Source organism: Rhizophagus irregularis, chromosome 10, assembly GCF_026210795.1.
Source record: "Rhizophagus irregularis chromosome 10, complete sequence".
Taxonomy (NCBI): Eukaryota; Fungi; Glomeromycota; class Glomeromycetes; order Glomerales; family Glomeraceae; genus Rhizophagus; species Rhizophagus irregularis.
Genome location: NC_089438.1, coordinates 2,286,801 through 2,301,823, shown reverse-complemented (window position 1 = coordinate 2,301,823; position 15,023 = coordinate 2,286,801). Strand labels below are relative to the sequence as shown.

At 29.4% G+C, this 15,023-nt stretch overlaps 4 protein-coding genes across 4 annotated transcripts; all 4 read left to right on the top strand.

The window, feature by feature from the left end:
* Nucleotides 1-3,014: 3,014 nt before the first annotated feature.
* OCT59_002032 (uncharacterized protein) lies at nucleotides 3,015-4,138 on the top strand (the record flags this gene model as incomplete). The annotated part of the gene is made up of 5 exons (XM_025308320.2): nucleotides 3,015-3,046; nucleotides 3,141-3,362; nucleotides 3,646-3,720; nucleotides 3,796-4,016; nucleotides 4,096-4,138. The coding sequence occupies exons 2-5, from the start codon at nucleotides 3,147-3,149 to the stop codon at nucleotides 4,136-4,138; spliced, it is 555 nt and encodes a 184-aa protein (XP_025181365.2). The 5' UTR covers nucleotides 3,015-3,046; nucleotides 3,141-3,146.
* Nucleotides 4,139-4,475: 337 nt separating this feature from the next.
* On the top strand, nucleotides 4,476-5,715 carry OCT59_002031 (uncharacterized protein; the record flags this gene model as incomplete). Its single annotated transcript, XM_025309190.2, has 3 exons — nucleotides 4,476-4,580; nucleotides 4,683-5,184; nucleotides 5,255-5,715. The coding sequence occupies 3 exons, from the start codon at nucleotides 4,476-4,478 to the stop codon at nucleotides 5,419-5,421; spliced, it is 774 nt and encodes a 257-aa protein (XP_025181366.2). The 3' UTR covers nucleotides 5,422-5,715.
* A 1,130-nt stretch (nucleotides 5,716-6,845) lies between these two features.
* On the top strand, nucleotides 6,846-7,139 carry OCT59_002030 (uncharacterized protein; the record flags this gene model as incomplete). The annotated part of the gene is made up of 2 exons (XM_066144209.1): nucleotides 6,846-7,039; nucleotides 7,109-7,139. 2 exons carry the CDS (start codon nucleotides 6,846-6,848, stop codon nucleotides 7,137-7,139), a joined length of 225 nt encoding a protein of 74 aa, XP_065995392.1.
* Nucleotides 7,140-11,980: 4,841 nt separating this feature from the next.
* OCT59_002029 (uncharacterized protein) lies at nucleotides 11,981-14,103 on the top strand (the record flags this gene model as incomplete). Its single annotated transcript, XM_066144208.1, has 12 exons — nucleotides 11,981-12,103; nucleotides 12,379-12,420; nucleotides 12,505-12,535; nucleotides 12,950-12,993; nucleotides 13,076-13,119; nucleotides 13,313-13,358; nucleotides 13,429-13,464; nucleotides 13,536-13,566; nucleotides 13,648-13,684; nucleotides 13,772-13,808; nucleotides 13,901-13,930; nucleotides 14,080-14,103. The coding sequence occupies 12 exons, from the start codon at nucleotides 11,981-11,983 to the stop codon at nucleotides 14,101-14,103; spliced, it is 525 nt and encodes a 174-aa protein (XP_065995391.1).
* Nucleotides 14,104-15,023: the final 920 nt, after the last annotated feature.

The following is a 15,023-nucleotide window of genomic DNA, read 5'->3' as shown; positions in this document are numbered from 1 at the left end:
AATGCCGGCCAAAAAACGTGAGGTGGAAATTTTTTGTGGCGAATGCAAATAGAGAACCTTTGGGAAAATTCCATTTTTATAATAAATGAATAAATCAGAATTTTTGCTATATTATGGAATAAAACGGAATTTTTATGATTTTTTACAGTTTTATTTAATAATACGACAACTAGCCAATAATTGTTTTTCTTCTCCAAGAATTCAACAAAAATTTCCACCCCAATATTCATCACCCGCATTACACCTCAAGCACGTTTTCACTGTTTATATTTATCTGAGGGGACTTAGGTTTTTTTTTTGCCTCACAAATGTCACTTGTCACGTGGAGGTGGAAGTTTAATTATAAAATTGTTGGTGTTATAACGGTAAATCCAATAATTATTGCATATTTTATTGACTATATCGTTATAGAAGTCTCATTAAAAAATGTGCTTTTGCAATTTTTGCAATATCTATACAGTTTTTGGCTAAAATTATTGTCGTGTCACTAGCGCAACCTAAGTTGGCCTGCATTAATATGTAAACCGGCTAGAATTATCAAATGTTTCTTACTATAATTGGTAATTTTTTATCAGAATAAAATCGGAATTTTTTCCGTTATCGTGATAAAAATTTGCGATTTAATATCAGAATAAATCTGGGTCTCTGTACTGGGGTAAATGTAGCCGATCACGTGATTGACGAGATCGCGTTATTTAATACTGATCTCTGACAGGGACGATGATTTTCTGCTTTAAGCAGAAAATCACAGAATTGTTCAAAATGATAGCTCAAAGCAGATACCATAAAAATAACCGCAGATTATAGCAGATTTTAGAAAATAGATTGTATTACATATATTGTCCAATCAAATCTGTTAATCAAATCTATTTTTAATCTTTTTTTTTGAAGTATTTTTTTAAAAAATCGTAATTACTAGTTAAAAATGGTTAAGCATGGAAAAAAAGTAACTGTATATACTCGCGCAGCTGAACATCCAGGTCATTTTAAAGTTGTTGATGACGGTATTTTGCTTTGTATATATTGCAATTATGCTATTAAATGGGAAAAAAAATCAACTGTTGATGACCATATTCGTGGTCCTGTTCATTGTGCAAAAAAGGCAGCATATGAAAAAAAACAGAGAAATGGTGAAATACGACAACAAAGGACAATTACTTCAACAATTTCTATTGCTGATAGTAAAAAAGAATTAATTGAAGATTTAATTCAAGCTCTTGCTACTGCTAATATACCTTTAGAAAAAGTGAATTCTCTTATTCCTTTTTTTTGAAAAACATGTAAAACAAAAAGGTTTCATCCCTCAAGCACCTACATTACATCAAATGTACTTACCTCAAATCTTTGAAAACCATCTTACACAACTTAAACTTATGTTTGAAAGTAAGCCAGTAGCAATCACCATGGATGAAACTACAGATGATTGTGCTCGTAGTGTGGTGAATACTCTTTTTCACTTTCGCACAAATACCAAATTAGTTTCTGTGGATTTTTTAATTCAAGTTAATAATTCAACAATAGGATCAACTCTTCTTACAATTCTGACAAAATACAATATTCCTTTTTCTCTTCCACGTTTATTCATTTCAGATTCAGCCGCTTATATGAAGAAATGTTTTCATGAAGTGTTAAAACCTGTTATGCCACAACTGATTCATGCTCCTTGCTGTGCACACATATTGAACTTAATTGGGTAAGTAAAGTATTTTTGTTATAAATTTAATTATCTCAAAATAATTTTGTATAATATTTTAAATTTGTAGTGAAACATGGCAAAAATTTAATCCATTTGCTATTTTAAAAGAATTCTTGGCTAAAGTAAAAGAATGCTTTGTTCGTAGTCCAGCAAGAAGAGGTAGATATTTAACACACTTACGCAATTATGGTATATCTTCTCCTTGTAAAATTCCTCTTCCTACTTCTACACGTTGGAATTCATGGTTTAAAATGGTTGAGTATACAAAAATACATATACTCTATTGGAATTCCTTTTTTCAGAATGAAGTAACCAATGATTCAACAAATGAAACACTTAAAAATATTTTAAAAACTCTTTCTGATCCTTTCAAATTTGGTACAATTTCAGTTTATATTCATTTTATTTCTATATATGCAAGACAATTCATACAAGATACTGATTTTTTTCAGAAATAAAACAAGCCTATATTTCCATTTGTAGAGGGACGCCTTAATCATCTTTCTGCATTTTTAGAAAGTAATTGCAATTCTCAAGATTTTGGTCCAGATCTTGATAATACTATTATTTCACATTATTTCAACCCACCTGATTTTTATCCTGTTTTTCGTTTAGCTTTTGAAGCTGCTTTTAACAAATTTAATGCTCATATTCCCTCACATCCTACACGTTCACTTTTTTTGGCTGCCCAAATTTTTGATCCTAAATATATTTTACTTGGTCCATTGGAAAGAAAAAATTTACGTCAATATAGTGCTATTAGAGAATTAGCCAACCCTTCAGATGAATTGCTTTGTGAATGGTCCATTTATTGTGGGTTGCAATTGGAAAATTCAGTTGGAGAAATTAATTTAGAAGAATATTGGATGAATCTTGGAGATAAATTACCAATTCTTTCAAAAATTGCACTTGATTATATTTGGTTACCTGTATCAAGCTGTAGTATGGAAAGAAGTTTTTCAATTTATAATAATATTTTGGATGAAAATCGACAAAATCTTTCAGAGGATTCTTTGAAAGGATTAAATATGATGTATTTTAATGGAAACTAATTGTAAAGCCAAATAATAAATATAATAAAATTTGATTTTAATAAAATTTTTTTATAGCCGAAATGAGCAGAATTGCGAAATAAATGAGCAGAAAATGCGCCGAAATAATCATTTTAAGTCCGCAGAAGCAGGGCAGATCATAGGTTAAACCGCCGGCAGATTTTATAAAATTTCGCCGCAGAAATTCATCGTCCCTGATCTCTGATCTCGTTTTTTATTTTACTATAAATATAAAAAAATCTGACTAATTAATAAAGTTGTATAAAAGATATATATTTGAATAATTTGGTTAAAAAAGGTTCGTTCAAAAAAAATTCAAAAAAGATTTCATTTATAAAAAAAAAATACTTTTTTCAAAATAATTTTTACGAAATCATTCCATAAAACTCTAGGAACCAATGACTACAAATCTCGCATACTTTAACGCACCGCCTGAGAGCTGGACCATTCACGGTTACTACAAATTTCGAAAACTACAAAGTGATTTTAGTGGCGTTTTCCGCAAAGAGAACTCCTGGCTGAATGACAATCTGAAGACCATCATAAATAACTTAGAGAGTAAATTTAGCCATCAAAAGGTAAAACGAGCACAGGAGCTACTTCATATTTTGAAGGTAGGCGCATTAGACTAGGAGTTTCACCATGACTAGGCAGGGTACCTTTTAGCTACCTTGTTGATGACCTTCAAGCTCGTTGTGGTGGAACAAATACCGGGCACCCTTTGGCTGCTCTGTTGACAGACCTTTCAGCTCTGTTGACGAATCAATCCACGACTAGGCAGGGCACCTTTCAGCTGTCCTGTTGACGACTTTTCAGCTCGTCGTGAAATATTGTATATGTTGTTATGTGTTTATGTGTCAAGATCATGATGCGCTATGTATATTGTTTTTTCATTAGAACCAAATGTCCGACGCAAACGTCGCCGTCTTTTGGAAAGAGGTCGATCACGAAAGGGAACTGAATATCGTGCGGGTAAGTGAATGTATTATTTCATTGTGTGGTTTGCAGAGACTAATATATAGCTTTTTTTTTTGATTCTGATACAAGAATGAAGGGAGGTTACAATCCGTTAAAGTGACAACAGATGGAGTCTTAAACGCAATCAGGACAACAAATGAAATACACCAACATAATCTCTTATCTTTGCTCCCGGCGGGATATAGTCCAAAAATTGGCTTGAATTCAGATGAACAGAATACAAAGTCAGATTTCTCGTCCGAATATACTCCGTCTACACTGTTAGATTCCTCATCCGAATATACTCCTTCGTAGGTTTACTTTATCAGTTATGTATTTCCTTTTATAATTTACAAATTTGTCATTAAATTCTTTCGCACGTATTTTTAGTGATGAATCAGGGGAAGACGATGTTATTTTAGTAAAGATGTAAAGATTAAAAAAGTAAATGTTTTTTAACGTTAGATCTCTGAATTTATCATGCATAAAATAATTTTTTTATTTTGGCCTTTAGAGAACAGATCTCCACCAAAAAGAATCAAATTGTAGTTCACCAGCGAAACCTGAGAATACTGAGCTGAATGAAAAATACAGTGATGAATCGTTCGACAAGAACGAGAGAACGGCCAGTTTGAGAAAGAGTCAAATCATAGTGATCATGCCCTAGGAAAAAGACAAAATACAAGTCATCATGAGGAAGGAAGAATTCCAAAAAAGCAGCACAAAGACAAGTATACTACGCCATCATGCGAAGCAGTATATAAAGACAAATGGAATCTTCAATGGGTATTGACGACCAATTCTTCTCCGAGGAAATTAACATTATATCAATTGATGATATCCCATGCGAACTGTCCTTTGTGAATGAAAATCTGGTAGATGATTTTAAAATAAAAGAAATTAACGTGTCTATGTTATTTAGGCAATATCAAAATAATCCGTAACAACCAACATTAAATTTGGAGAGCGAATTAAAGTTTAGGGAAGTGATCAAGCGAGCAATAAAAGAGTCATGGAGCAGTGTTAAAAAATGGTGGTTAACAGAGCTTGCAAACGATCAAACTTTGGATGAAAACTTAGGTTTCGTGATCTTGGAATGTTTGAAATCATTACCTACCGCAAAAATCAAAAATGAACCCAGTGAAACAACCTTGATCACAAACTATTTAGATCACGTCATGAAAGGAATGCTACATGATCCAAATAAATATATCGTGGAATGGCCAAACACTGGACTTGATGAAAGCAAGGCAAGGAAATCAGGAAGAAGCAAACAGCCGGACTTTGTAGTATCTGTTATCCACCAGTTACAGACAAGCGGTGTTATATTTGTGGGCGAAGTCAGTCCACCTTCAGAAAAGAACAATGTATATAAGAACTGTAATGATCTAATTCGAATTGGTGTTTTTATGAAGGATTGTCTCGACTCAGCCATAGACTTGGGTGCTGACATAAAGACGTTAGGCTTTCAATGCGTTGGTAATACAAATTATAATAGTTTCTTTTTTTCTCGTGATTTTTGTGTATAAATAACCCTTTAACTTCGTAGACTATACAGTGGATTTCTACATGATGGATATTGTTCAAGGAACATATATTATGATCCACATCGGCCAAATATCAGTTCCAGCTTCAGTAAAAGAAATGTTACATTTTGTTGATGAAATAGAAATACTCCTGAAAATACGAGAAATCTTTTGCAAATCTTTTGATTAATTATATGCTAAACTCTGTAATCCAAATGATCCAAGTTTACCATCAACAAAAGCAAGCTTCAAACATGACACTTGGAACACCCAAATTTAAACAGCTTGTGAGTAAGACACGAGATTGTCATAGAATATGTCCATTTCGGTATGGAAGATTTGATTCCAAAAAATGATTGTTAGATTTTAGCAGCTTGTTTGAACCGATCATTATATTTTTTTTTTTCCTGCAATTTACGAAAATATTGTAATCTAATTACCTAGATATTCTAAATATTTCAATAAAGTTTGTCTTTATCATGTATACTGCATGCAAAATGTGCATCGAAAAAAAAATGCTTATATATAGTTATATACAGTCATATTGCAAAGTGATCGGCATTCCGAAACAGAACGTGATTTCAGAGATAGCGAGCATGATTCTAATATAACAGCTAAAAATTAAATCTTATGTATCACAAAATATTCCCGATTCTTGTATTTCATTCTTTGCATGGTGGGTGGTCCAAACCCTTTTGGGGTCTAGTAAGATACCATACACCGTCTCACCACTCAAATTAATAAACTAATTATTTTTTCTTTTATATGAACTTTATAAAAATACTTTAGTAAAGGTGGAGTATATAAAAATAACAAATTTTATAGTTGGTGAAGTTTTATTTGTTAAAATCGCATTCATATGATTGATTAATAAGGTGGTAAACCATATTTTGCTAAATCAAAGTTTTCTAAAGAAGGAATCACTTCGACTATACCACTAACATTTGAATGTAATTCTCTTATACTAGGATTTGAAACCCAAATAACCTAAAAAAAGTTGTTAAAGCAAGGTATTTACAAATTTTATCAAAAATAAACTTACATTCATGGATTCCATTAATTGCATCTTCGATGATTTAAAGACGGGCTATTAAATTTTTCCAAGAAAGAAATAAATCTGATGCGGGTTTGCCATTTTTGACATCTGGATCATCTCCACAAATGATACTATCAAACATTTTGAAGAGATCCTGATTGTTGTAAGACTTGAGCTTGTTGCAACCTATATAAATATTTAATTGAATATGCTCTAAGTTGCATAATTTGCCAAATCACTAGAAACTTACTGCTATATGAATTTTATTTTTTTACAAATGCGTATTATTTCAAAATTCATTTTGTTATTTAATTCAGAATAGGTTTGTATTATCAGTATTATTGCCATTAAGATAGCATGATAACTGTATTATTTGTTTTATTTATAGCATTAACAGCGGTAAAAACAATACAGTCAATGAATACAGTACTATACGCACCTGCTAGCGTTTTTTGGTATTCATATGCATATAAAAACAACAATTTAATTTCAATTCTGATTATATTAACACTTAATACAATTCAAATTAAACCTCTATAAAAGGTAGACAATTTTTGAAAGTTTTTTTTAAAATAAAGATGCCATCAAACGTAGATTGCGATATAGGAAAATCTGGAAATTCGGTATCTTGTAGTAATAAAACAAAATTATTTGAACCTTTTGATTTAAAATGTTCAATTCAAACGTGCAAAATAAGTAAAAAGCATACTCATCGTTTATGTGTGGATTGTGAAAAACTATTTAATGAAAGGAAAAGGCAGTTAATATTAAGGTGAATATTAGTATTGAACAAGTATCATTAAAGAAGGATAACAAGAATAACTAATTCATTTTATTTAAGTCATAATATGGGTATTTCGCTTGAACGATAAATAACTTTATCAATTAATTTGGTTTAATGATGACATTAAGCAAAATATGAACTTTTATAACAGTAACAATACAGTTGAGATAATAACTGATAATATAGATGATAAATTTTATTAAAAAATTTCATTGTTTATTAAAAATTTACATATTTAGCGTGTATTTCACGACTATTTCGCGTATTTATTCGTCTATTAAAGCTTAATATAATAGTATTCCAAGTGTTGAAATAAAGAAAAATATATTTTAAAAAAATTATATGTTTTTTTTTCCTTCCCGTGCCGATTGTTTTGATAAATCCGAACTGTGGACATTTGTTACAGTATAATAAAAATCAATTATAGAGATTACTCTACCCTTAGATAAAATAATTGCATCTATGGGAAGATTTTTTTCTGATGATATATTTAAGTATAAGGTTGCATATAGCTTTAATCAATGATTTTAATCAGATTTGAAACGAAAATTTGATAGTAAATATATATATATGATTAATTTTCATTTTTAAAAAAGTTTTATTTATACGTAGTTCAATACAATTTCAGTGTGATAATATTACGTCATTATATAGTACGATATTATATATACTGCGGTAGTTAAGTAAATTTTTTATCGGACGATAACAAAATCTTTATTTATTGTTGTATAAAAGAACCATAAATCATATCAGCAAAATCAATTCAATAATAAGTGACACTGCAAAAATACTGATAAAGTACTGCAAAATTTAGATATTACAGTATAACCACAAAAATATTGAAAAATAATATAGAAAACACCACGAAGATAATGAAGAAAGCATCACGAAAGTAATGAAAGAAACATCGCGAAAATATAATAACAAGGAAAACTAGTGTTAGTGTTATTTCGAAAGCAAAATAACAAAAATAACAAAACATATAAGAAAAGAAATACCTTGACAAGAAAGTTATTTCAAAATTATTTATCCCCACATTGAGGAAAGTTTGGCGAACCAGGATGACAGGGAAACTCTAAAAATATTATAATTTGTAAAGAAATTAAACTGTAGCAAAATAATATAAATTATTATTTAACTACTAACTTTGGGCTGATGAAATAGTAATAACAATCGCAAAAATAGTAAAAATAGCTCTGATCTTCATTTTTTCAATTGTTTTGAAGCGGTTTAGATTTTATATTTGAATTTAATAAATAAATTGACAAATTTCTAGACGAAATTATTTATTTTCAATGAATATTGTGGCAAAGTACTTGACATCATTCAATCATAATCAAATAAGCCACATTAGAGTTGAAAACCTATGGCAAGCGGTAGTGGTCAAAAGTGCGTGGCAAAACATAACGTGTACACGCTATGTTTTGTAGTTATATTTCACGGCGGGTTACCCCTGTTCTGTTGGGTTACCCTGTCAATTTCAGGGGTAACCCGCCATAAAAAGCAACGTGTATACGACGTGTATGCGCTTTATATTATAACGGTTTATTGACCAAATTTTAAATTATTAAGGGATCGAATACCCGCCGTTTCAAATATCAGGTACCCGCCGTTTCACATATCGGGTACCCGCCATTTAATTTTTTTTTTTTATTGGCTTTTTTTTTATAAACAAATTTTGTAGAGAATTTTTATTTTTAATATAGGTAAAGGCTTTGTTTGATAGAATTTCTTTGGGAATTTTTTTAATAAGATTTTTTTTGATCGTTAAAAATTTTTATTTGATAGAAATTTCATTGGAGAATTTTTTTTTAATAAGATTTTTTTTTTTGACATGTACTTAATTTGTTGGAGCAATTTTTTTTTTAACAGGAGATTTTTTTGATAGAGAATTATTTGAGATTTTTTTTTTTGTAGAAAATTATTTGAAGAATTTTTTTAATAGGGAAGGTTTTTTTTTTGATAGATAATTTCGTTAGAAAATTTTTTAACAAGTGAAATTTTGTTTTTGATAGATCATTTCGTTAATGTAAATTTTTTTAACAGGGGAGATTTTTTTGATAGAGAATTTCGGTATTTAATAGGAGAGGAGTTTTTTTTTGATATAGAAATTCTTTTGAGAATTTTTTTTAATAGGTGGTAAGAATCTTTGAATTTTTCTTTAATCGGGGATATTTTTTTTGATTGAGAATTTTGTTTATAGAAAATTTTATTGAAAATAGTTTTTTTTTAATAAGTGTATCGAGAATTTTGGCTTGAAATTTTTTTTAATAAAGAATTTCATTAGAGATCTTTTTTTTTATAAAAAATTGATTGAAAATTTATTGGAAAATTTTTTTTTAAATTTACAATTTTAATAAATTTTTACTCCTCTTCATCTTCCCATCACTTCTTTTCATCTCCCATCACTCCTTTTCGTCTCCCATCACTCCTCTTCGTCTACCATCACTCCTTTTCATCTACCATCGCTTCTTTTCGTCTCCCATCACTTCTTTTCATTTCCCATCGTTCCTCTTCATCTTCTTTTTGTCTCCCATCACTCCTTTTTATCTCTCATCACTCCTCTTCATCTTCCATCACTTCTTTTCGTCTTCCATCACTTCTTTTTATCTCCCATCACTCCTCTTCGTCTCCCATCACTTCTTTTCATCTCTCATTATGTCCTATTTCTCCTTTTTGTTTCCTATCACTTCTCATTACTCTTTTTTTACTCCCTTTCACCTTCTATTACTTTCCATTACTCCATTGTTATTTCATTTTTTTTATTAGCATCTTTCTTCTTGATCATTGTAATTTACTTATCTTTTTTATTTATTGTTATTGTTTCTTTTATTTGTACACTTCAATAAAAATAAATATGGTGATTTATTTCTTTAAAATCGTAAAAATATTAAAATTTAAGTTACACATTTAATATTTGCAAATAAAATTTCATTAAATAAATAATTAGTTTATCAAAAGTTATTAATATGCTGACTGCCAGTTCTTATAACGGGTACCTGCCGTTTCTTATAATAGGTACCCGTCATAACATATAACGTATATGATGCTATGAAATATAGCGTATTAAATGCTATTTTTTGCAACAGGTTACCCCTGAAATTGCATGTTAACAGACAGAACAGGGTAACCCGCTGTGAAATATAACGTGTACACGCTACAAAACATAGCATGTACACGCTATGTTTTCACTGGTCGAAATCAAAAAAATCGGACATATGGAAAATCGGCCAAAAATCAGACCAAAATTGGCTAACATTATAATTTATAAATCGGCACATCTGATTGATGCCAATCAGACAATTCGATAAAAATTCAGCAAAAAATCATCATATTTGATTAATGGCTGATTGATGCTAGTTGAAATCAAAAAAAAAATGGACAAATGGCAAATCAACCTAAAATTTGCCCGATATTCAAATATGATACTTCAGATTTATGAAAAATTGACAATTCAATAAAAATTCAATAAAAATTCAACAAAAATTCGGCAAAAAAATCATCATATTTGATTGACGGCTGATTGATGCTGGTTGAAATCAAAAAAAAAATCAGACAAAATGGCAAATCAACCTAAAATTTGCCCAATATTCAAATATGCACTTCCGATTTATGAAAAATTGACAATTCAATAAAAATTCAATAAAAATTCAACAAAAATTTGGCAAAAAATCATTATATTTGATTGACGGCTGATTGATGCTGGTTGAAATCAAAAAAAAATCAGACAAAATGGCAAATCAACCTAAAATTTACCCAATATTCAAATATGATACTTCAGATTTATGAAAAATTGACAATTCAATAAAAATTCAATAAAAATTCAACAAAAATTTGGCAAAAAAATCATCATATTTGATTGACGGCTGATTGATGCTGGTTGAAATCAAAAAAAAAATCGGACAAAATGGCAAATCAACCTAAAATTTACCGAATATTCAAATATGATACTTCAGGAAAATTGACAATTCAATAAAAATTCAATAAAAATTTGATAAAAATTCGGCAAAAAAATCATCATATTTGATTGACGGCTGATTGATTGCGTTAAAAATTAAAAACAAAAAAAATCAGACAAATGGCAAATCAGCCTAAAATTTGCCCAATATTGGTTAAAATTACAAATTGGCACTTCTGATTTGTGGCATACTGGTTAATGATTTATGGTTGAATCTTTTCATATTATTGATATATGTAATTTATGATAAATAATAAATATTCGGTTATCCTCATTAAAAATTGCATGAACGGTCCCTAATATTATTGTTGGATGATTTAAACTATATAATAGTTTAAATCATAATCTGTCACCTGATTTATTCAATAGTTAGAAATTTGCTCATTTTTCAATTGGGTATCAATCAAAATTAAACTATTATAATATTTACTATTTGTTGATCAATTATAATAAGACGCGACGCGTATTGTATTAAAAGTATAATTAGTATAATTTTAGCTTTAAGATTAATTTAAGATTACAACCTTTTAACCTTTTTTTCCTCAAAACAAAATATTTCTCTTTTATTGCTCTATGGTTCAAATTGGGAATTGATAAAAGAATCTCAATTTTTTCCGATTTAATAAATATCAGTATGCCAGTATTGAAGAAAAAAAATTTTTTTTATTCCAGCATTCCGATTTACTGTAATGAAATGAAATAATAAAAATATATTTTTTTTTATTATTTTTAATATTATTTGCAGGTTCCGGCATTCCGATTTAATGAAAATATTCTTTATTTGTACATGATATCGGGTATGCTGGTATCAAAAAATATCTTTTTTTATCGTTGCAGGGTTACGATGTTGATTTAACGATTATTTGTAGATGGATATCGGTATTAATAATTTTTTTTGTATTTCTGGCATTCCAATTTAATGATCAAATCAGCTAAATCAAATGGTGAAGGTTTGGAAAAAATTATTCAAAATGAAAAAGGAAATTGCTGTAATTGCAAGTATGAACAAGCAATTTGAACAATCGGCAAAATACCAGAACGTTTTTTCTGCAAAATATTATAATAAATGCAAAAAAAAGCCTAATTTTTTAACGGTAGATCGATATGCCGGTATTTCTGAAAACGGCTCTTTTTTTGTTGATCAGATGGATCCATCTTTTTTTTTATAAAAAAATTTTTTTTTTTAACCTTCCGGACACCATTTTACATTCCGATCCTCATGCGGACGGTGGAAAAATTCATTTAGGGCAACCTCAGAACTAACGGAACGGCACTTAGAAGGTATTTAGAGAGGAGAAGGGATTGTTTTTTTTAAATTGGAGCGTTAATATACATTTATTAACGTTCCACTTTCTTTTTTTTATTGTAGACCCTCAAGACGCTTTTCACTTTTAGGAACCTTGAAAGGAAGGTAATGCCCCGAAAAATTTTTTTATTTTTATTTAATGCGGAACGTTAGGTATAAACTAACATTGTTTTCTTTTTTTTTTATTAGGTCCAGGATGCCGCTGGACTCCATTTTGAAGGTATAAACCTTCGATCGAAAAAATAAAGACGAAAAAAAAAATTTGGGAGAGGGATAAAGAGAAAAATCGGGTTGAAAAAAGAAACCGAAAAGGAAAAAAAAAGAAAGAATAAAAAAAAAGCCAGCGCAATGGAGTTTTTGGTCCAGCACCTAATAACGATCACCCAAATTTTCCCAAATTAATGGAACCGCCAAAGAAAAAAATTTTCTATTTTGATAAAGACAATTTAATAATCGAGGAGTATCAAGGTGCGAAACTTCTATTAATTCTGTTAGAAGTGTTAAAATTTCTGTTATATTTGACATGATGTAAAAAAGAAGGAGATTTCAATTCTTTAACTTTCTTTAAATTTAGGGAAAAAAAAAATTTATTTCAGCGAAACGTTACTAACGTTTTGATTTTCTTTTTTTTTAGATTTTGACACTCCGGTTTCCGTATTTCTGGATGGAATTTCGAAGGTACCTCTTCGAAATTCCGCATTTTTTTTCTTTTTTTATTTGAACGAAACGTTACTAACATTTCAATTTTCTTTTTTTTTAGGTTTTGGCTCTTCAGTTTCCGTATGACTGGATGGAATTTCGAAGGTACCTCTTCGAAATTCCGCATTTTTTTTTCTTTTTTTTATTTGAACGAAACGTTAACTAACGTTTCGGTTTTCTTTTTTTTTTAGATTTTTGGCTTCCAGGCGGCATTTCGAAGGTAAAACTTCGAAAAAAAAATTTTTTTTTTTATTTTATTTTAACAAACGTTAACTAACGTTCGTTCTTAATTTTGTAGGTCCAGAACACCAAAGTGCGGGGCTCCGATTTGGCCAAATCTACAGGTAAAGTTTCGTATTTTCGAAACTTAATAAAAAAATATTAATTTTAACGTTTTTTATATTTTTTTTATAGGAAATTGGCTCTGAATTGGCCAATCCTATAGGTAAAGTTTTGAAGTTTCTTCCTTTGAAACTTTCATAAAAAATGGTTATTTTTAACGTTTTTTATATTTTTTATAGAAAATCGGCTCTGATTTGGCCAATCCTATAGGTAAAGTTTCGTATTTTCGAAACTTAATAAAAAATGTTTATTTTAACGTTTTTTAATTATTTTTTATTTTTTTTTTTGTAGGGAAATCGGCTCCAATTTGGATATCAGAATCCCGCAAGTAAAGTTTCGATTTTTGAAACTTTTTGACGAAACTTAATAAAAACATTAACGTTTTTTTATTATATTTCATTGATTTTTTTTGCAGGGAAACCGGCTCCAATTTGGATACTGAAATCCCGCAAGTAAAGTTTCTATTTTTGAAACTTTTTGACAAAACTTAATAAAAAACGTTTAATTTAACGTTTTTTTATTATTTTTATTATTTTTTTTGTAGGGAAATCGGCTCCAATTTGCCATCCTACAGGTAACGTTTTAATTTTCTAGGAATTAAGGAATTTAACATATACCGGAATCCCAGGTTAGTTTCGAAACAAAAAATTCAAAACTTTTATAAAAAAGTATTTTATTATTTACGCAATTAAACATTATTAACGTTATTCTGGGGTCTTTTAGACGCATGGAAATTCAGTAAGGTGATTTTAAACGGCTACTTCACCTTTCAAGTTTTCAGGCAACTGGAATATTGATTTTTGGGCAAAATTGTTTTATATGTATATGTAATATTTTAAATTTCAGAATAAAATTTACTGTAATTTGCGATACAATTCAGAATAAAATTTACTGCAATTCAGATGCAATTCAGAATAAAATTAACTGCAATTCAAACGCAATTCAGAATAAAATTTACCACAATTCAGATTAAAATTTACTGTAATTCAGATTAAAATTTACCGCAATTCAGAATAGAAAATTTACCGCAATTCAGAATAGAAAATTTACTGTAATTCAGATTAAAATTTACCGCAATTCAGAATAAAATTTACTGCAATTCAGAATAAATTTACCGCAATTCAGAATAGAAAATTTACCACAATTCAGAATAGAAAATTTACTGCAATTCAGATTAAAATTTACTGCAATTCAGAATAAATTTACCGCAATTCAGAATAGAAAATTTACCGCAATTCAGATTAAAATTTACTGTAATTTAGATTAAAATTTACCGCAATTCAGATTAAAATTTACTGCAATTCAGATTAAAATTTATCACAATTTATCAAAATTTATCATAATTCAGAATAAATTCACTGCAATTCGGTAAATTTATGAATATATTTTTTAAACAATTCAGATTAAAAATACTAAGCAATCCAGATACAATTCAGACATTCTGATCGGTGTCGATCAGCCTGCCAATCGGAACTTTTTTTGGATTGATAAATCGGCCATCTTTATCACCAAATTCAGCCTAAAATCGGACATCCGATTTCTAGCTGATTTGGACTATTTCGACCAGTGTTTGCTACGCACTTTTGACCATGGCGGCTTTCCATAAAAACTGAATTTAAAACGGGTGCACCCGGTTTGACCCTTTTCACAAAACTGGTTGAAACTGA